At 32.9% G+C, this 21,693-nt stretch overlaps 1 protein-coding gene across 3 annotated transcripts in view; it reads right to left on the reverse strand.

The window, feature by feature from the left end:
• Positions 1-5,854: 5,854 nt before the first annotated feature.
• The window catches only part of LOC143071114 (large ribosomal subunit protein uL24m-like), a 42,180-nt gene continuing 26,341 nt past the window's right edge, over positions 5,855-21,693 (reverse strand). For all 3 annotated transcript variants that reach the window (XM_076245211.1, XM_076245212.1, XM_076245214.1), the window contains exons 3-6: positions 11,022-11,117; positions 9,612-9,715; positions 8,682-8,821; positions 5,855-6,120 (exon numbers count right to left, since the gene is read on the reverse strand). In XM_076245211.1, the coding sequence (XP_076101326.1) occupies positions 5,984-6,120; positions 8,682-8,821; positions 9,612-9,715; positions 11,022-11,117 (477 nt within the window). In that variant the 3' untranslated portion in view covers positions 5,855-5,983. The remainder of the gene's footprint in view (positions 6,121-8,681; positions 8,822-9,611; positions 9,716-11,021; positions 11,118-21,693) is intronic.

The raw sequence follows: 21,693 nt of genomic DNA on the forward strand, positions 1-21,693 counted from the left end.
GTGTATATTTAGGGATTAATGGTATAGATTAGAACTAAAACATTTTCTGTTGCAATTAGTTTGAGGTTAAAACTTAGGTTAACTGGACTAAATGTGTATATATGTAAGAACACGTATAATTCCCACAGTATTTGATATTTATCCTCAAAATAATGCATTAACATGTTTATGGATTAAAGTATACAACTAAATAAAATACTTCTCTTCAATTGTGTAGAGAGTTTCAATCAAATTCTATTTGGTATAATTAAACAGATATACCAATCTTGGGACGAAATTCTCTCCCCAGACTGGTGTTTTTCACAAATACCTTTCCATAACATGATATATATGTTCAAACAAGACCACACACATTAAAATGTCTTGCCTTCTTTTATAACCATTGATATTATATTGATAGTCCTAAATATATATACAATATTAAAGGTCAATGTCAGAAAATTATAAACTATTAAAATTATTATTTTTGTATGAGGCTGAGAAACTGGGGAAGGGCGAGGTGTTGAGAGTCCTTCCCGAGTTTTGTGCCGAATACAAAAAAGTTTATATTTTTCTGACATTGACCTAATATTGTTTTTATACTGCAACTTTAATTAATTCATTGAAAGCTTTTTGAATCGTAGCAGATGTCAAACCTATTTTCATCCCAGATTGTGAAGAAAGGATTGCATGAGGAAATTGATATTGTACAAAATACAGCTGTGTTACTATACTTAGGAAATAAACCTTTACTACAACTATCCAATCTATTTACCATGATCCATGAAAATGGGGTCCAGGTCAGATTAACCAAACTGGAAATACATGTACACCTTACAATCATAACAAACATCAAATATGCTTTAAATTTCGTTGACCTATTGCACGTAACAAACAAACTAAACCATAAAAACTTAACATCGTTCAATGAACCATAAAAATGAGGTCACGATCAAATGAAACATATCAGACTAACATGTACATCATAAAATATTTTCATACACCAATCATAGTTGACCTATTGCACACAGTATGAAAACAACAGACCAAAACACAAAAAACTGAACTTTAAGCACTGAACCATGAAAATTAGGTCAAGGTCAGATTACACCTACCAGATGAACATGTACATCTTACAATCATTCCATACATCAAATATAATAGACCTATTGCATACAGTATCAGAAAAACTTAAACAGACTAAAACACAAAAACTGAACTATAACCACTGAATCATGAAAATGAGGCCAAGGTCCCATGACACCTGCCAGTTGGACATGGTACACCTTACAATCATTACATACACCAAATATAGACCTATTACTTATAGTTTCTGAGATATGGACTTAAACACGAAAACTTAACCTTGTTCATTTATCAATGAATCAGAAATAAGGTGGAGGTCAAGTGAAAACTGTCTGACAAGCATGAGGTCCTTGCAAGGTAAAGGTGTAATACCACCAAATCATGGTACGTCACATCCGGTTGTATACGAAAGTAGGTTGAAAAACATATTCCCTTGAATTTGACAGTTGTAGGTAATTAATCCTACATTTTATTGCAGTAAAACCATTTCTGTGTCATAAACATATGTCTTGGGTATTTCAAAACACCATTATTTTTTATTTGGGATTTCTATAGAAAATTTTGTAATCTTGAGGTTACATGGTGACTAAACCTTGTACACAGATAAAATAAGGGGAGAAATTTGATTGGTTAACTTTCAATGATGGTTATTTTCTTATATGCAATGAAATGTTATGTGATATTTTTTTTTCTATAGAACTGGACAGGATAAAACTTTACTCATGCCAAGTATTTTTTTATTTGAAACAAAGATAAATTCTGCACATTTTTTGAAAAGTGCAAATTTAACAAAGACTAATAGGGGAAAATCAATGGTGGTATTACACCTAAACACATATCAAATATAGTTATCCTATTATTACCTCAGAATTCAAAATACTTAACATTTGAACTTTTTATTTGTGTAGTCACTGAACCATGAAAAAGAGATCAAGGACCATATGACTTACAGAAACTTCATAACATAAGGCATCTATATTCAAGGTATGAAGGATCAAGGTCTACTACCTTCTGAATTAAGAGGTTAGCTTCAAAGCCACATTGGATCACTATCACTATGTCAAGCTTCCTGCAACAGGCTCAACAAAAACTATAATAGATAGTAAGAATCTGTAAATAAGAAAAAGCATTTACATAATCAGATCTACAAATAAGTCAATATATTAAAAATCATTGATAACTCTTTATAGGAGTTACTGCCCTTGAATGATGATTTTATAATCATCCTTCTTTGAAGGATTTTTTGCAGATACTATTGTAAAAGGCTTGTTTTTATTATAAACTTTCTATATGTTTTGTATTAATATAACATGATTTCGAATTAATTAGTCTAGTTTATTCTTGTGTCATGCTGTTACACCACTGCCTTAAGTTAGGGTATGTTTTTGCATACATATAAAACTCTGCAACATTTTGTATGTGCTTGTCCAAAGTCAGGAGCATGTAAAATTCAATGGATCAGGTTGGTTGCTGTCTATCATCTTCTTTAGTTACGGTAAGTATTTGTACATCTGGCCTTTGTTATTCTTGTAAGATTTTAAATTTTAGTTCATTTATATGTTTTTGGGCCTCCATTATAACTGTAAAACATTTTTGTTTAAAGGCTAGCTGAAGCACCCCTTTGGCTGCAGGGTTTTCTCGCTGTGTTGAAGACCAATTGGTGGGCTGCGGTTGTTTTCAATCTTTGGTAAAGTTGTTGTCTCTTTCTTACATTCTCCATTTCAATTCTCAATTTTATTTACTTATAATAACAGTCATTTCATACACCAAATATATGGTTTGGCCATTGCTTGTAGTATACAAGAAACTGACATTATCACCAAAATTTGATCTTAATGAACGAATCAAACATTACAATGAGGTAAGGTCAGAGGAACCTGACAAGATTAACCATTACAATGAGGTAAGGTCAGAGGAACCTGACAAGATTAACCATTACAATGAGGTAAGGTCAGAGGAACCTGAAGGGATTAACCATTACAATGAGGTAAGGTCAGAGGAACCTGACAAGATTAACCATTACAATGAGGTAAAGGTCAGAGGAACCTGACAAGATTAACCATTACAATGAGGTAAAGGTCAGAGGAACCTGACAAGATTAACCATTACAATGAGGTAAGGTCAGAGGAACCTGACAAGGTTAACCATTACAATGAGGTAAAGGTCAGAGGAACCTGACAAGATTAACCATTACAATGAGGTAAGGTCAGAGGAACCTGACAAGATTAACCATTACAATGAGGTAAGGTCAGAGGAACCTGACAAGATTAACCATAACAATGAGGTAAAGGTCAGAGGAACCTGACAAGATTAACCATTACAATGAGGTAAGGTCAGAGGAACCTGACAAGATTAACCATTACAATGAGGTAAGGTCAGAGGAACCTGACAAGATTAACCATTACAATGAGGTAAAGGTCAGAGGAACCTGACAAGATTAACCATTACAATGAGGTAAGGTCAGAGGAACCTGACAAGAAAAAACCATTACAATGAGGTAAGGTCAGAGGAACCTGACAAGATTAACCATTACAATGAGGTTAGGTCAGAGGAACCTGACAAGATTAACCATTACAATGAGGTAAAGGTCAGAGGAACCTGACAAGATTAACCATTACAATGAGGTAAAGGTCAGAGGAACCTGACAAGATTAACCATTACAATGAGGTAAGGTCAGAGGAACCTGACAAGATTAACCATTACAATGAGGTAAGGTCAGAGGAACCTGACAAGATTAACCATTACAATGAGGTAAGGTCAGAGGAACCTGACAAGATTAACCATTACAATGAGGTAAAGGTCAGAGGAACCTGACAAGATTAACCATTACAATGAGGTAAGGTCAGAGGAACCTGACAAGATTAACCATTACAATGAGGTAAGGTCAGAGGAACCTGACAAGATTAACCATTACAATGAGGTAAGGTCAGAGGAACCTGACAAGATTAACCATTACAATGAGGTAAAGGTCAGAGGAACCTGACAAGATTAACCATTACAATGAGGTAAGGTCAGAGGAACCTGACAAGATTAACCATTACAATGAGGTAAAGGTCAGAGGAACCTGACAAGATTAACCATTACAATGAGGTAAGGTCAGAGGAACCTGACAAGATTAACCATTACAATGAGGTAAAGGTCAGAGGAACCTGACAAGATTAACCATTACAATGAGGTAAAGTTAGAGGAACCTGACAAGATTAACCATTACAATGAGGTAAAGGTCAGAGGAACCTGACAAGATTAACCATTACAATGAGGTAAGGTCAGAGGAACCTGACAAGAAAAAACCATTACAATGAGGTAAGGTCAGAGGAACCTGAAGGGATTAACCATTACAATGAGGTAAAGGTCAGAGGAACCTGACAAGATTAACCATTACAATGAGGTAAGGTCAGAGGAACCTGACAAGATTAACCATTACAATGAGGTAAGGTCAGAGGAACCTGAAGGGATTAACCATTACAATGAGGTAAAGGTCAGAGGAACCTGACAAGATTAACCATTACAATGAGGTAAGGTCAGAGGAACCTGACAAGATTAACCATTACAATGAGGTAAAGGTCAGAGGAACCTGACAAGATTAACCATTACAATGAGGTAAGGTCAGAGGAACCTGACAAGATTAACCATTACAATGAGGTACGGTCAGAGGAACCTGACAAGATTAACCATTACAATGAGGTAAAGGTCAGAGGAACCTGACAAGATTAACCATTACAATGAGGTAAAGTTAGAGGAACCTGACAAGATTAACCATTACAATGAGGTAAAGGTCAGAGGAACCTGACAAGATTAACCATTACAATGAGGTAAGGTCAGAGGAACCTGAAGGGATTAACCATTACAACGAGGTAAGGTCAGAGGAACCTGACAAGATTAACCATTACAATGAGGTAAGGTCAGAGGAACCTGACAAGATTAACCATTACAATGAGGTAAGGTCAGAGGAACCTGACAAGATTAACCATTACAATGAGGTAAAGGTCAGAGGAACCTGACAAGATTAACCATAACAATGAGGTAAAGGTCAGAGGAACCTGACAAGATTAACCATTACAATGAGGTAAGGTCAGAGGAACCTGACAAGGTTAACCATTACAATGAGGTAAGGTCAGAGGAACCTGACAAGATTAACCATTACAATGAGGTAAAGGTCAGAGGAACCTGACAAGATTAACCATTACAATGAGGTAAAGGTCAGAGGAACCTGAAGGGATTAACCATTACAATGAGGTAAAGGTCAGAGGAACCTGACAAGATTAACCATTACAATGAGGTAAGGTCAGAGGAACCTGACAAGATTAACCATTACAATGAGGTAAGGTCAGAGGAACCTGACAAGATTAACCATTACAATGAGGTAAAGGTCAGAGGAACCTGACAAGATTAACCATTACAATGAGGTAAAGGTCAGAGGAACCTGAAGGGATTAACCATTACAACGAGGTAAGGTCAGAGGAACCTGACAAGATTAACCATTACAACGAGGTAAGGTCAGAGGAACCTGACAAGATTAACCATTACAATGAGGTAAAGGTCAGAGGAACCTGACAAGATTAACCATAACAATGAGGTAAAGGTCAGAGGAACCTGAAGGGATGAACCATTACAATGAGGTAAGGTCAGAGGAACCTGACAAGATTAACCATTACAATGAGGTAAGGTCAGAGGAACCTGAAGGGATTAACCATAAGAGGTAAGCTTGGAAGCAATAACTATTATTAATTCAGAAAAGCAATACATATATCACACTTTTTTCTAGTTTAAGCAGAACACTACAATTACATCAGTTCAATCTTAAATTTTATTTCTTATTGTCAACATCAATAATTTTCCACTTCTTATCCATTCCTTTGGCTGAACTGTTGGTAATTTTTTTCAATCTAATAAGTATCACTTTGAGAAACAATGATATTCAGTACCAATAAGTCTTTCCTGGTTTACGATCCTCTTTGATACCCATTTGATTAAAAATGTCTTCTTCAAATGATTTTAATGATGGCTCAAATGTTACTCTTTGTAATTCCTCTTTATTGGTATCCTTATCCCCATCTAAAACACAATAAATTAATAATGAGGTTGTTGTTTTGCCATCATATATTGAATATCCTTTTTCTCAATTCAAAATCTAGTACATACCCCTCCCATTTTTTATTATTTATTTTATATTGTAATTAAAGAACCTTAGTGAGCACGCTCACATACCCCACGTCCCCACATTGTCATTGGAGAAATTAAATAAGTATAAGAAAAAAAAATTGTATAAGAAAAAATATTGAATAATAATTTCCTGTCAATATACATAGTAAGTCCTTATTATCTACAAAATTTCATGAAATTCTGTTGTGTGTTTTCAGAGGAGTTGAGATGACAAACTGTTGCAGAAGTACATTGAAGCAAATAAGTTCAAAGGCGCTTAACTCCTAGAAAAAATATTGAACCGTAATTTCCTGTTGATATGCACATCTACATAGTATGTCCTTATTATCTACAAAGTTTCGTGAAATTCTGTTGTGTGGTTTGAGAGGAGTTGGGATGACAAACTGTTGCAGTAGTACATTAAAGTAAATAAGTTCAAAGGGGCGTAACTCCTAGAAAAAAAATTGAATCGCAATTTCCCGTTGATATGCACAACTACATAGTATGTCCTTATTATCTGAAAAGGTTTCGTGAAATTCTGTTGTGTGGTTTGAGAGGAGTTGCGATGACAAACTGTTGCAGTAGTACATTAAAGTAAATAAGTTCAAAGGGGCGTAACTCCTAGAAAAAAAATTGAATCACAATTTCCCGTCGATATGCACAACTACATAGTATGTCCTTATTATCTGAAAAGGTTTCGTGAAATTCTGTTGTGTGGTTTGAGAGGAGTTGCAATGACAAACTGTTGCAGTAGTACATTAAAGTAAATAAGTTCAAAGGGGCGTAACTCCTAGAAAAAAAATTGAATCACAATTTCCCGTCGATATGCACAACTACATAGTATGTCCTTATTATCTGAAAAGGTTTCGTGAAATTCTGTTGTGTGGTTTGAGAGGAGTTGCGATAACAAGAAACAGGACTGACGGACGGAAGGACGGACGGGTCAAAAACATTATACCCTCCGCAACTTCGTTGCATGGGGTATAATTATATAGAGTCATAGCTCAAATTTATTCCTTCAGTGTATGTTTTTCTTAATATATCTTTTTGATTGAGTTAAGGTAGATTCATGGTATACCGCCATCTTGGATTGTACAATCACAGTACAAAATCGGTCTAGTTATTTGCCCAAATCAGCAAATTTGGAAACAGATTTGCAATTTAATGGTTAGACTGTTTATTTATATAAAGAAAACTTGCTAATTTATTGTATTATTCAAAATATTTTAACAAATATCAACCTTTTTGGTTTTTAAAATCATTTTTTGTCAAATGAGCCATTTAAGGGGAGATAACTCTTTTAGCACAAAATTTATACTGGGCTAATAGGGAAATTTTTTATTTTTACTTGTGGCAAGAAAACAAGTTCGGTGACACCATGTTTTCTTTTTATTTTCTAAAAACATATTATAAAACCTATCTTCTCACAATTTTTTTCAAAATTCTATCTCATAGAATTTTTTTTATTCACTGTTATGTGTTTTTTCATGAATAAACTAACCAAATTTAGGCAATTTTCAACGACTCATAGCTTGAAAAATAGCACGGTGACCCATACTTTTTATTATATTTTTGAAAACAGCATAGGAAAATCTTCATTTTGTCAAATTATAAGAAAATTTTGTCTCAAAAAACATTTACTTATGATCTACCTTAAGCTTTTTCAATTGATATTTTATAGAGTGTTTTTCTATGTTGTAATGTTACACTACTATTTCAGGTTAGGTTGAAGGTTGGTGCCTGTTTAAACGTTTCTAAACACCTGTCCTAAGTCAGGAACCTATGATTCAGTGGTTGTCATTTGTTGAAGTGGTTAATATGTGATTCTTGTTTTTATTTTATTTTTTATATAAGATTAGATTTGATGGTTTTCCAGTTTGAATTGTTTTGCACTAGATTTGTTGGGGCCCTTTATAGCTTGCTGTTCAGTATGAGCCAAGGTTCCATGTTGAAGGCCATACTTTGACATATAATTGTTTATTTTTTACACATTGTGATTTGGATTGAGAGTTTCCTCATTGGCTCTCATACCACATCTTCTTTGTTTTATGAATTTTTTTGATTTGATTTCTGTAACTGTTAAAAATTAAAAAAAAACTTTTAACTGATTCATAACAAAAAAATTCAGCCTTCCATGAAGTTTCAAATTGTTTGCTAACTTGTTAATGTTATCTAAGCATGGAGTTATTGTAGCTATCTTTTCTAACTTGTTAATGTTTTCTAAGCATGGAGTTATTGTAGCTATCTTTTATCAGGAAAGTGAGTTTTGATTTATTTTTATGTTGTTGGGTTGCTGTTGCATTGATCTTTATTCAATATCTAGAAAATAAAAAGTTAAATATGAAGCTACCTTATCTAATAAAATTCACAAAATAATTGGTTGCAAATATTTTATCAGCATGTATTTTGCAGGGGCGGTTGTTGATGTAGATTCACTGATCAATGACTATTTTCCATGTGTAAGCAGATAATACCTTTATAACTACTGATTTGAGTAAAGTCATCATAATAATCTTCTGCAGCAGCTGGGAGAGGTAGAATACGACCAGATCTGACAGATACCCGCACTTTTTTACCATCCTCTGTGTACTTCCATTCTATATCTGTTGGTTCACTGTCAATAAAAAAAAGCCAGTTTTATTACTTGTATATTTGTACACCATTCGAAATACCTAAACATCTGTGACTTCAGAATGATTCAAATAAATATGATTTTTCAAACATTGATGTTCTAAAAATATTTAAGTACAATTTCTCTCTATCTAGGCTGGTTTCCACTAAATACACATAAAATTAGGTTAAAATATTCACTCAATGGCTTTAACTCCAAGTTGAGTAGAAATTATGATTTTGAAAAGGCCTACTTATTTGCTGAAATCAAATTTAACTTTAAGTTTCACAAACACTTAACATTAATAAAGTTGCAGGAATATGAGGTAATAATTAGATGAATCATGCCAGACAACCTACACCAAATATAGTGGTCCAATCTCTAATATTACCTATAAACCAAAAAACATTTACCATAATGAACCATGAAAATTAGATCAAGATTATATATAAGAATCTTAAAAACAATTCTGTTACTTTTTCATGCACACTTTTCTTTACCTTAAGCAAAACAAGTTGAACTATGAGCTCATTAATGACAACCCTCCTTTATTTTAAAGTATTCAGTAAACAGGAGGTTAATGAGGGATTGATGTAAAATTGCAGTACACCATTTTACATGACCACATTATACGAATAATTTCAAATTTCATAAATAGTTGATTTGTAGTTCTTAGGAAACATGCATTCATGCATTGTTGTATGATAATTTAACAGTTGGAAGTGAATTATTTTCAAGGACAATTGAGTATCTAATAGAATGACCCAGTAACCATGTTGATCACATGACTTACTTGTCTGCAGGATCCACTAATCTGACTTCTGATGTAACAAGTAATGGCTTCTCTGTCTTTTTCAAAAGAGGTTGGCCTTCAAATTCTTCCTCAAGTTTATATTCCTAAATAAAAATTTAACATAATAAACTATGTATGCATTAACAAATTTTAATCCAAAAATTATACATCATTTTAAATTTTAATAAATTTCTTCGCCAAGCACAGCTGGATACCACTGCAGAGGTCCAACCGTGCACAGTTGGGGAAAAAATGGACACAACATTTGAATTTGATACACATCTGAATTTGGATTGTAGTTAAATATTTCACACACACATAATAGGTTTCTTACACTAATTAACTGTAGTAATAGAACAGAATTTTTAGCTATTGTGCAATACACCATGCTGTTGCAAATTGCCCTCCCCCCCAAAAAAAAATTTAACCCCCACTTTTTTTTTGCTTTTGTGCAATACACTATGCTGTTGAGAATTGCCCCCCCCTTTTTTTGGCAAATAAAAACAACATTTGAAGAAATTTTCTTTTAAATTTTTGAAATCTTGTCCCCCCACAATTTCTTTTTATGTCAAATATTTATCAAAGGTACCAGGATTATAATTCAATACACCAGATGCGCATTAAGTCTACAGAAGACTCATCAGTGACGCTCAGATCAAATACCTTGATAAAGGCCTGCAACTTAGAAAATCCGAAAATTAGTCAATTTAAATACTCTAAGATATCAAAATTATCTCCCCTAGACCACTGATGTTATTTTTCTTTAATCACTCTGTAATGTTTATGTCATGTTGTAATTAATGTTATGCTCTTAATGGGCCCTTTAATTTGGAAAATAAAAATATCTTATCTTATCTTATCTTAAAAACAGTTATAAAGCCAAACAAGTACAAAGTTGAAAAGTATTGAGGATCGACTTGTGATGAAAAAAATTCAGCATACCTTTAATTGCATGTTACAGCACACTTGATCCTGGAAGTTTGGTAGTACAAAAACAGGTACTTTTTATCTGACCAACAGGGCAAATATGTCTTATTCTAGTTTAATATATTTTCATATTATTCAAAAGAAAATTCTAAAGAGGGTTCTACAGTGATCTGTAACTTTATAGCTATGGTATTATCCTCCTCCTCTCTTGGTTGAAACGTAGTTATCCAATTATTGTATAAACCTAACAATATAATCTTATTTCTTCAGCAATATTTCCATCAAATGGGATCTTAAATCATAGTTCAGTACATATTATATGTTATTTCTTCAGCAATATTTCCATCAAATGGGATCTAATTATATTGTTCAGTATATGTATGTTATTTCAGGATTTTTTAGTATGACTTGGTGGATTACAAATACACGCAATTTTTGTTTTGTCAAATGACAGTAAATAAAACCAGCTAAATAGATTCTTACACAATTAAGTCCCTCAACATAGCACCAGTTTCTCTCCTTGATAATAAAATTCACCAGACCATGTCTTCCTTTGTCTTTACCTATTAACACTTGTACCTGAAACAAAATGTTATAACATTATTAAAATTCTAAATATTTTTGAAGTATAATTTTTAATTCAGGTTAAATGAAAAATTTCCAAGGTCATTTACATTGCTGAAAATTTTGATACTTGAACTCATAATGTTTTTTGCAATCATTTGTTCCAAATAAATGCAGAAAAACCCTTTTAGAAATTATTATAAAAATTTGAAAGGTTTCCCAAATCTAGCTTATTCTGTGATTAAGTCAAAAGCTGATCAACCATATTGCTCCTTTTAACAATTAATAGGATCAAAACAATATTTTAAAGAAAAGAATAGGTTTTAGAACTATTTAAAAGGCAGAAAATGTAGTACATAGAAAACTATAATTATATATTAATTGCAATTGTCTAACTCAGAGGTTGATTGTCAAAACTAGAGGCTCCAAGGAAACTGAAACACTTACCTGACCAACAATATATGACATATAATGATTGTTGGTTGCCTAACTTCCAGTGGCAAATATTTCATGCATTTTCAGGATGTTATGACATAATAAGAATGAATCCTGATTCAAGCACCCAAGAGGCAGTGATCTTTTACCCAAGAAAGATTATTGCCAGGTTGTTGTACAATGTCTAGTTGGGCCAACAAATAATTCCAATCATCAAACTTAAGTTTCTGAACATTATATATATATATATATATATATGCCTTACAGTTTCAGAAGCAGATTGAGAAAATATGCAGATCAGAATCTCAGATTCCCATTGATGCCAATGGCGTCCACATAAGGATCATCTATGGAGAACTGTCTAAATCTAACTCTTAGGTTTGGCTAAAATTGGCTGAAAAGTTTAGACGACATAAAGATATATAATTTCCTTGTGATTTCTAGAGGAACTGTATACCACCAAGGCCACGTGATCATCTTTGACTACGGAGCATTGGTAAAGTTTTTTCCCAATGTTTACTTATAATTTTGCATAAAAAATATCTCTCTAAATGTCTTAATTACTTACAGTGAAACATGCTAAAAACAATATTACAGCATACTATATTACTTATAGGAATGTGCATCCAATATATACCTGTAGTGATCAGCTACAAGACTAATTATAATGTAACTATCTAAATGAACTGACTCTACATGTTTGTGATTCTTACATTACATCATTCTGTAACAAATATGTACTATTGTTCTTAGTTCTGCTTAGTGGGACAAACTTGACATACAATTGCACTAAAATTTAGACTTAAAATATAAGCATCTCTTTCAGTAGTTACAGAACTGAGAAAAATATTTTATTTTGTGGTTTTGCAAATTTCCATGCAAAAAAGTCTGCAAATCAGTATGTAGAAAATTTGTTCTTGGATGAACATTTAAATAGGTATCTAACTCACCCATGAAATCTATGAAAATTGGTAACACACATATAATAATTAATGAATAAAGGGTAATAGACAAAGACTAAAATAAACTGGTAAAAATGGTCATTAAAGGGCAATTACTCTAATAAGGAGTCATCTGATGATTTCAATCTTTTGACTTATTTGTTGATTTGGTTTTGCTGGTTACTATTATCTTCATGTATTATAAATGCTTTTCAAGGTAATGGGCAAAAATGCAAAAAACTAGTACATATTGTCATTTAAGGGCAATAACTCTTAAAGAAGTTGTCTGACTGTTTTAATGTATTGAATGGAGAGTTATATAGCTCTCAACCTTCTATACATTTCTGCTATGTCAAGAGTTTTCTACATTGGTTTTAAAAGTTAGCAGACAAAACTTGCATATACCCTCATGATGTATTTGATGCCATGTCATCCATGTGGGTTAGCAGACAAGGTCATGTTCAACAGGCACACTTTTCAAATGAGGTACCTCAATGATGATTGTAGCCAATTTTGGTTAAATTTAGCCCAGTAGTTTCAGAGGCGAAGAATTTGTATAAGAGCAGACAACAAGTAAAGAGAAAAGATCACTTGGCATTAAGTTCAATTGAGCTAACAATTGATGTTAATACAAGAGGCTGTCACAACGACAGCAAACCGGATTTATTTACATTTATTTGTGTCCTGGCAATATCACAAGAACCATTACTGATGAATGGTGAAAGTGAAAATCATCAATATCAAATTTGACCTCTATTTTGTCATCAGTATCAACATTTTGAAATAATAATATTTGAAAAGCTTAGATTGAATGGTTCATGAGTAAATGCAACAACGTGAATGGAAACGCCATTTTACGATCTTTCAAGAACCATAACTCCTGAACAGTAAAAGTCAAAATCGTCATTATGGAACTTGACCTCTATTTTGTCATCAGTAACAACATATTAAAATTTCAAAAGCTTTGGTTGAATGGTTCATGAGAAAATGCATGGACACGACGGGAAACACCATTTTTCAATCTTTCAAGAACCATAACTCCTGAACGGTAAAAGTCAAAATCGTCATTATTGAACTTGACCTCCATTTTGTCATCAGTAACAGCATATTAAAATTTCAGAAGCTTTGGTAGAACAGTTCATGCATAAATGCACGGACACGACTGGAAACTCCATTTTTCATCTTTCAAGAACCATAACTCCTGAACGGTAAAAGTCAAAATCGTCATTATTATACTTGACCTCCATTCTGTCATCAGTAACAACATATTAAAATTTGGGAAGCTTTGGTATAACAGTTCATGAGTAAATGCACGGACACGACTGAAAACTCCATTTTTCAATCTTTCAAGAACCATAACTCCTGAACGGTAAAAGTCAAAATCGCCATTATTGAACTTGACCTTCGTATAGTTGTCAGTAATAACATACTAAAATTTTAAAAGCTTTGGTTGAACGGTTCATGAGTTAATGCACGGACAACATTTGATTGCCGCCTTTCAAGAACCATAACTCCTGAACGGTAAAAGTCAAAATCGCCATTATTGAACTTGACCTTCGTATAGTTGTCAGTAATAACATATTAAAATTTTAAAAGCTTTGGTTGTACGGTTCATGAGTTAATGCACGGACAACATTTGATTGCCGCCCGCCCGCCCGCCCGCCCGCCGTACATCCCCAAATCAATAACCGACATTTTTGTCACAAAAATCCTGTTAAAAATGTGAAATAAACTTCAGCATGTAAATTGAAATACTATTGTTATGCGTTTACTTTTCTACATTGGCTAGAGGTATAGGGGGAGGGTTGAGATCTCACAAACATGTTTAACCCCGCCGCATTTTTGCGCCTGTCCCAAGTCAGGAGCCTCTGGCCTTTGTTAGTCTTGTATTATTTTAATTTTAGTTTCTTGTGTACAATTTGGAAATTAGTATGGCGTTCATTATCACTAAACTAGTATATATTTGTTTAGGGGCCAGCTGAAGGACGCCTATGGGTGCGGGAATTTCTCGCTACATTGAAGACGTGTTGGTGACCTTCTGCTGTTGTTTTTTTCAATGGTCAGGTTGTTGTCTCTTTGGCACATTCCCCATTTCCATTCTCAATTTTATTCCCTGTATTGTTACTGGCATTCAACTTCCCTGTATATTATGTCATACTTCTGTCAACATCAATCAGACAGTGACACAAATGATGATAGAGAATACACAATTGCTGAATAAGTGGTCTTACATTTTTGTTTTATACATACCTCTGATTGATACAAGGTTAAATTATGTAGGCCATTTCAATCATCTTTGACAACCATAAAGTTAAGTGTAATCTGATATTTGTATTATAATTCCATATAAATTATGTAAACCATTGAGGAAATCTCATAAAGAAGATTCAAGAGAAGACAAAATGTCAGGTTACTGTAAGAAGTTTCAGACCTTTAACTATCATACAAAATGTCAGGTTACTGTAAGAAGTTTCAGACCTTTCACTATCATACAAAATCAACAGTTGGTTTTTTCCTATATTATAACAATTGTTAACCTGTTGATACATCATGTACATGCATAAATTCAATTCTATATGAAGGTATATATCAAATTTAATGCTTTTTTCATTGTACATGTTGTAGGAATGGGATGGCATATTCGGAATTTGCTTTTCCAGGATGCAGCTTTGGAGCAGTATATTTTTGCTCACATTTTGCTTATTTGGCAAATTGTTATGCAAGAAGTCAGTTCCATTTTAATTTCAAGAAAACTGTTCCAACAATATACATGTAAAATCCCCAAATTGCTAATGTTGAACTCGTGTTAATTAAATGTAATATAAAGTCAGAACCTGATGTTCAGTAGTTGTTTTTTGTTGATGTGGTTCATAAGTATTTCTCATTTCTCATTTTTTATATAGATTAGACCTTTATTTGGTTTTCCCATTTGAATGGTTTTACACAGGTCATTTTAAGGGACGTTTATAGTTTACTATTTGGTGTGAGCCAAGGCTCTATGTTGAAGATTGTACTTTGACCTATAATGGTTTTTCTTTTACAAATTGTGACTTGAATGGAGAGTTGTCTCATTGGCACTCATACCACATCTTCTTATATCTATATACATCCTTCCTAACATGACAAATCTCTCATTATTGGTAATCAATCTCCCTATTTTCATATGATTTTTGTCTGATTCCTTCTCCTTTTTATGAATAGATTTTATATATATTTAGGTGAATTTGTTCCCACCCTGAGTCAGATGATAATATTTCACACCCAGCACAGCCAACAACAAAGTAATTATAAACCCGTACGAAAATTTCAACAGGAGTTCAACTGGACTTCAGCTGGACTTGAGACGTATTCCAGTCTGACTTTGAAAAGTCCAGTCTGACTTGAGCCGTACACGTACTTTTTCTTATACTTCGGTTATTTGCCAGCCGGTATTTTCTTAAAAGTCCAACCGCACTTTTTGTAATTCTGACAAGAAAATAAACACGGCTGGACTTTTGAGGGAAATTATTCTTTCTGTAGAATGATCAGCAGGATTTTTGTCTTAGAAAATTTTACAGTCATTTATGAGCAGGAATTAAGACTTGGAATATTTTCATCAGCCAAATCTGCCCTTACAGAAATAAAAAGTTTGTCACTAGGACTCTGTTCTTGGAAAGGAACAATTTCTTTCAAAATGGAAAAGAGTTATAAATGAAAATTTGCAAGTTATAATAATGATATCATATTTTTTTACAATATACTTTAAGATCAAACTATCAGATGTGATCTTTTCCCCTAAAATTTTCAATTCCATTATAAAATATTTAAAATAGACTGTAAATTGATAATTGAAATTTAATATAGGGGATATAATTTTGATTGAATTATATCCCAGTTAATATGTTTTCAACAATTATTTAACATTTTTACTTTTTCATGAAATAAAACCCCTAGCAAAATTACATCTATTAATAGGTTAAATTTATACATTTTCTAGTATAGTTATATTTAATTAGATGAATGCATAAAATAAATAATTATCATCATCCTTTAAATTAATATCAATTAGAAACTTGAGCCATAACAGTGATTTGATAGAGAGTGCCATCTGTTTTCAATTAACCTCAGTCTGGACAGGTCACAGGAAGTAGCATCTACACAGAGGTTGATCATGGGGCCATTTGAAGGATAACACATTTCTAAATACACATATCTGCAATAACTATCACTTTTATTAAACATTTCTTAATTGAACAAATTAATAATTGATTTTCTTTTTTTTAATATATCACATATTCAAAATTAAGACATATGCAAGAAGTCATAAGAAGAAATTTTTTCACAGCTCCTCAAACAACCTCATGTATTGCAATACAACAAAATTTGAATTTGGAATAAACAGGAAGATGTGTCTTCTTTCTTAAACAAAATGAGAAATTTACATTGGATGTAAAGCAAATGTTTGTTCTTTTCACATTATATTAGAGAAGATGGATCCTTCTGACTGGCATCAATTTCAATTTAGGAAGATTGCTGTTTGCATGTATTTTGGATTGCATATTCTGGTAAGTACAATCTGATGTGCTCTTTTTTCTTCAACATATTAATGAAATGATTACAACATTATAAATATATATTAGCTTAATTTTTATTTTTGAAGAGTAAAAAGAATTAAAAAACTACATTAAATACTTAATTATGCAAAATATTTCAGTTTGAGTGATTTTCAAAGCTTTACTTTATTTTATGCACTTTAAATTTATTTAGTCTTAATATATAATCATGATAACTATAACCACACACTTTTAGGAGTAAGCATTTAGCTTCACAATTCCCCGTTTCTTGATTTTGCCAGCAAGACAGAAGAAAAAAGAAAAAGAAAAAAGCGTTACATATATGCATAATGCCATCTGTTTTTTTTTTTTATTTTCAGATTATAACAAGGGATGCATATCAAATCAGAAGAATCCACCATCTAAAGAAAAACTAAGCAGAAGTAATCAAGAGGGAGGGTACTGTGGGGGTGGAACCCCCCCCCCCCTAATTTTTTTGTGGATCAGCCCCTGCTGAGATCATCTTTAAAGGTCAAACAGAACTTTTTGAAGTCCAGCTGAACTTTTATGAGTTCAGCTGGACTTCTTAAAGTTCAGCCGGACTTTGAACTTTATAGAGGCCTTTTTTTTTGCCAGAAATGCCGGCTGGATTTTTTCAGACGTACTTTTATGAAAGTCCAGCTGGACTTTCTGAACTGGACTCCTGCTAATTTAAATATTTCGAGCCGGTTTACAGCTAATTTCGCTGAAAGTCCAGCCGGGTTATCCATTATAAGACATTCAAAGAAAAGTCCAAATGATTATTATAAGTACGGTCTCAGTACGGCTACTGTCCAGCTGGAGTACGTGTCATGTTTTTCGTACGGGAATACATGTCATTTCCACATGCATGTGTATGAATCGTAAAATTACAGAAGAAAAAAAGCTGTTTATTTTAATTACTTTAATATGATGTAGCTGTTAATCAAAAATATGTTATAATATTGTAAAGCTAAAGTTTCAATAAAATATATCACTAAAACTGTATAAAAAAGGCAGTCATCAATAAAACAATAAAAAAAGGATAATTTTATTATCCCTATCGAAGGCACCAATGAAAAATGTGTGTTTCTCCTCTAATATCCTCCAATGTACATGTACTGAGTATGAGCTGTGGACTCTACTGAATCCATTGAGCAAGGAAAATATCTAACCATGTTAACTTAATTTCAAAGTATGATGTATAAATACCTTGTATTAAATACACATATAGAAGAAGGTTCAAGGACAGATGCTTTCTTAATGCAGTAGGGCAAATCATCTTTCATTAACAATCTTAAGGCAATCACACATGTTCAAAACACTACAATAATAACTTAAATGCAGCACTCTTGTATCTCTTAGGGTCAATAGTGGAAGCAAAATGAAAATAAATTAATTTATCTATTGGTTAACATGGTTAGATAGATAGTATCACACATGAACATTTATATCTTTTCTTTAATATTTCTTTTTTTTTTGTAAATAAATATATAATGTAAACCTTCATGACCCCCTTTGTAAAAATTGGTAATTAAAGTTATAAATTTAAAATGTTTATAAATATCAAAAGGTTTCCCTGTTAACAACTTTATACTAATAGAACAATGGCATGTACTAAAAGGTTGAGTGGAGTGGAGTGGAGTGGAGTGATTATATATATTTCATTAGACATATTTGATTATTCATCAAAGTTGGACCCTGTTTTGGGTAGCATTTTATGTCAGCTCAGTTGTCTATCTAATTTTTTTGTTACTGTTTTGAATTGAAGTATATTTCCTATAAGCAGTGAAAGAAAAGCAAAGGTTAAGTAGCCTATGCTATTTAAATTAATTTTGGACAAGCTCACAAAACTTTTATTAAAATGTACATTGTGCTTACATGTATGTTAGTTTTAACATTGTGGCAGGTTTATCCCCTAGTTAAAAAATGTATGTCTTATTCCTGGAAAAATATGTCTGAATCAATCAGGTCAATAAGATTTGATAACTAGTGACTGAAAAATTATCTTGTCATAAAGCAGGAGCGGATCCAGAACTTTTCCTAAGGGGGGGCCCGCTCCAGTCATGCTTCAATGATTCCCTATATAATCAACCAAATTTTTCCCACGAAAGGGGGGGCCCGGGCCACCCAGCCCCCTGGATCCGCCTATGTAAAGATATTAAAACTATTAGGCCACCCTTAAAAAATTGTTTGTTTGGCATTGCCGACCCACACTATCAGCAGGTGGGTAGGTAGGTAGGGATTTTTTTTTTTTTTTTTTTTTTACATTTAAAAGCCTTATACATGTAAATCATGAAGTCTCCAGATCAATGTTGTCTAAAGCATTGCAGCATTGTTATGTGTACATGCTGGTGGTTTCTTTGAAAGGGGTCAACCATCAATGTCACATTCTACATCATATGGATTATTTCATGCAAGACAGTCAGTTTTATTGGCAAAGTTAATAAGTACCCAGAAAAAAACACAGAACTGAGGCAGGAAACTGACAAATTAACCATATAAAATGTATGACGTGAAAATTGAACTTTTATTGTGGGGCTGCCCATTGAACAGAGGCCTGATGTCACATCTTGAAGTTGTGGTCACAGTTTGGTAAAATTACCATAAGTTAAATGGCTCAACCACTACGGCCCCTTGTACAAATGGACAAAGATTTAAAACTTTGCTTTGGTTTTATAAACATCACTTTCTACACCATATGGGTAATTTCATGGCAGTCAGTTTTAGTGCCGTACTAAACCGTAGTACTTGAAGGAAAATGCCAACCTGTGGGATTAAACTGACTAACCTTATCGCATCTGACATGAAAATCAAACCTTAATTTTGCAACTGCCCAACTAGGGCTCAAACCAATACCTGGAGGCTAGTAATCATACATGTAAGGTGTGACGAACTACCATACAAACATGCCTACTTCCCATAATAAGTTTTGAGGATAAAGGATCTGTTCCAAATTAGGATAGCAAAATATTAAAAATTTGGAAGGTTGGCACAAATAGACATGGTGTTTATACTAATATTATCCAAGTGCAAGGTTTTTCAGGGATAGGTTTAAAACGTATGATAAATTCAAAATGGAAATATGCAGCAGGACAGACAATCTGTCAGTATCTTTTATGTTTTAAGAATTATCTTATTCATGTTAAGAAGAAAGGCAAGAAAAGGGGGAAGTACTTCAATTGACACAAGATGCTAGTCTTTAAAATATGTATGTTTTGTTCCAGGCTAGCATCTACTGGTACAAAACTACTATAAACCTGTAAATCATTATGGTCTTTAAGCTTTGGTGCTTACAGCCATAATTATCTTGAATGCATCATTGTGGTTCTGACTGTAGTAAATACTTTGTTCTCTGGTTCAAGGGAAAATTTGTCAATGATAAATTTCAAATATTTAATAAGTTCATCAAATGTAAGAGCCACGCATATTTGTTCTGTGATGTCCCGGTGAAAAACTTCTATCTCATGAAGCGACAAAGTCAAGCAGAAATCATCTGTTTCTGCTTTACAAAAGATAAAATTGAGTCCTCTACAAGGTCTCTCAGAACGTTTCTTTCAAAGAATAGCTGAAATTTGATTTTTGATAAAATCCATCTCCCTTAACCAATGCATTGCAGCATAGGGAGATGCCTTCCCCTGCCGGCCTCTTTGACATTACTTTTGGCAGACTTTTTCTATTCCATGTCATTTAAATGTTTGCTCCCAATACAGTGTAAGGCAAACGCTTTTAAGATCATGATTTGAAATAAGTAAAGCCAGGAACAAACTCGACGGATACGATCAATTTCCGGCACAATTTCGATTTTTTTAAATAAAAAAAAATAAGTTTCTGAAACGCAAATAAAATTATTTGGGCGGCAAGTTTTTCAGTGGGTCGGGCGGCAATGCCAAACAAATGAAATTTTATTTTAGGCCTTAATATTTTTGTAAACAATTGACTATGATTTAATAAATTTAATCATCAGTGAGTATTTACACTTTGATTTCATCATTTAAAATAGATTGTTTCTTCCAATTGAAGATAGATAATGAAAATGTATCTAACCACCGTCAACTGTCAATAGAACCCATAAAACTGTCATTAAATATACTTTAACCTCAGAATAAAATATATATTTTTTAATATACTTGTAGTTTATTATTACATTAACTTTGCATGTAAAATTATTTACACCAGAATGTTGTTAAGGTTTATGACCCCTTCTGTAGCCATGTGGATTACAAAATTTTCAAACTGCAATAATATCAAAACAGCAAAGATAATGAATAATAGAGATGGGCCATTTTGTACATTTACCAAGGGGAAACTTCCTTCAAAGCATTTTTATTTAAGGGGATTTTGTGTCAAATAAAACCAAGATATTTGTAGAAAATCCTCAGACTTTAATACAGAGATTTTGGTTATAAAATTTAAAATTTAGATTACTGAATTGTTTTTCTATGATGTGCTAGCGTGTATTGTTTACAAAAAGTCCTAAACAACCTTTAAATACAAAAAAAAACTAATGCTAAGTCACTAAAGTCGAGTGCACCCTTGAAGGTGTACTTGAATTGGTCCATATTTATATTTGTTTTGACCAATATATAAATTTATAAACTTGTTTTAAGGAAATCGTTGCTAGCACTGCATGCAATAATTCTCTATGTATCAAGCACCGATTAG

The sequence above is a fragment of the Mytilus galloprovincialis genome, chromosome 4 (assembly GCF_965363235.1).
Source record: "Mytilus galloprovincialis chromosome 4, xbMytGall1.hap1.1, whole genome shotgun sequence".
NCBI lineage: Eukaryota > Metazoa > Mollusca > Bivalvia > Mytilida > Mytilidae > Mytilus > Mytilus galloprovincialis.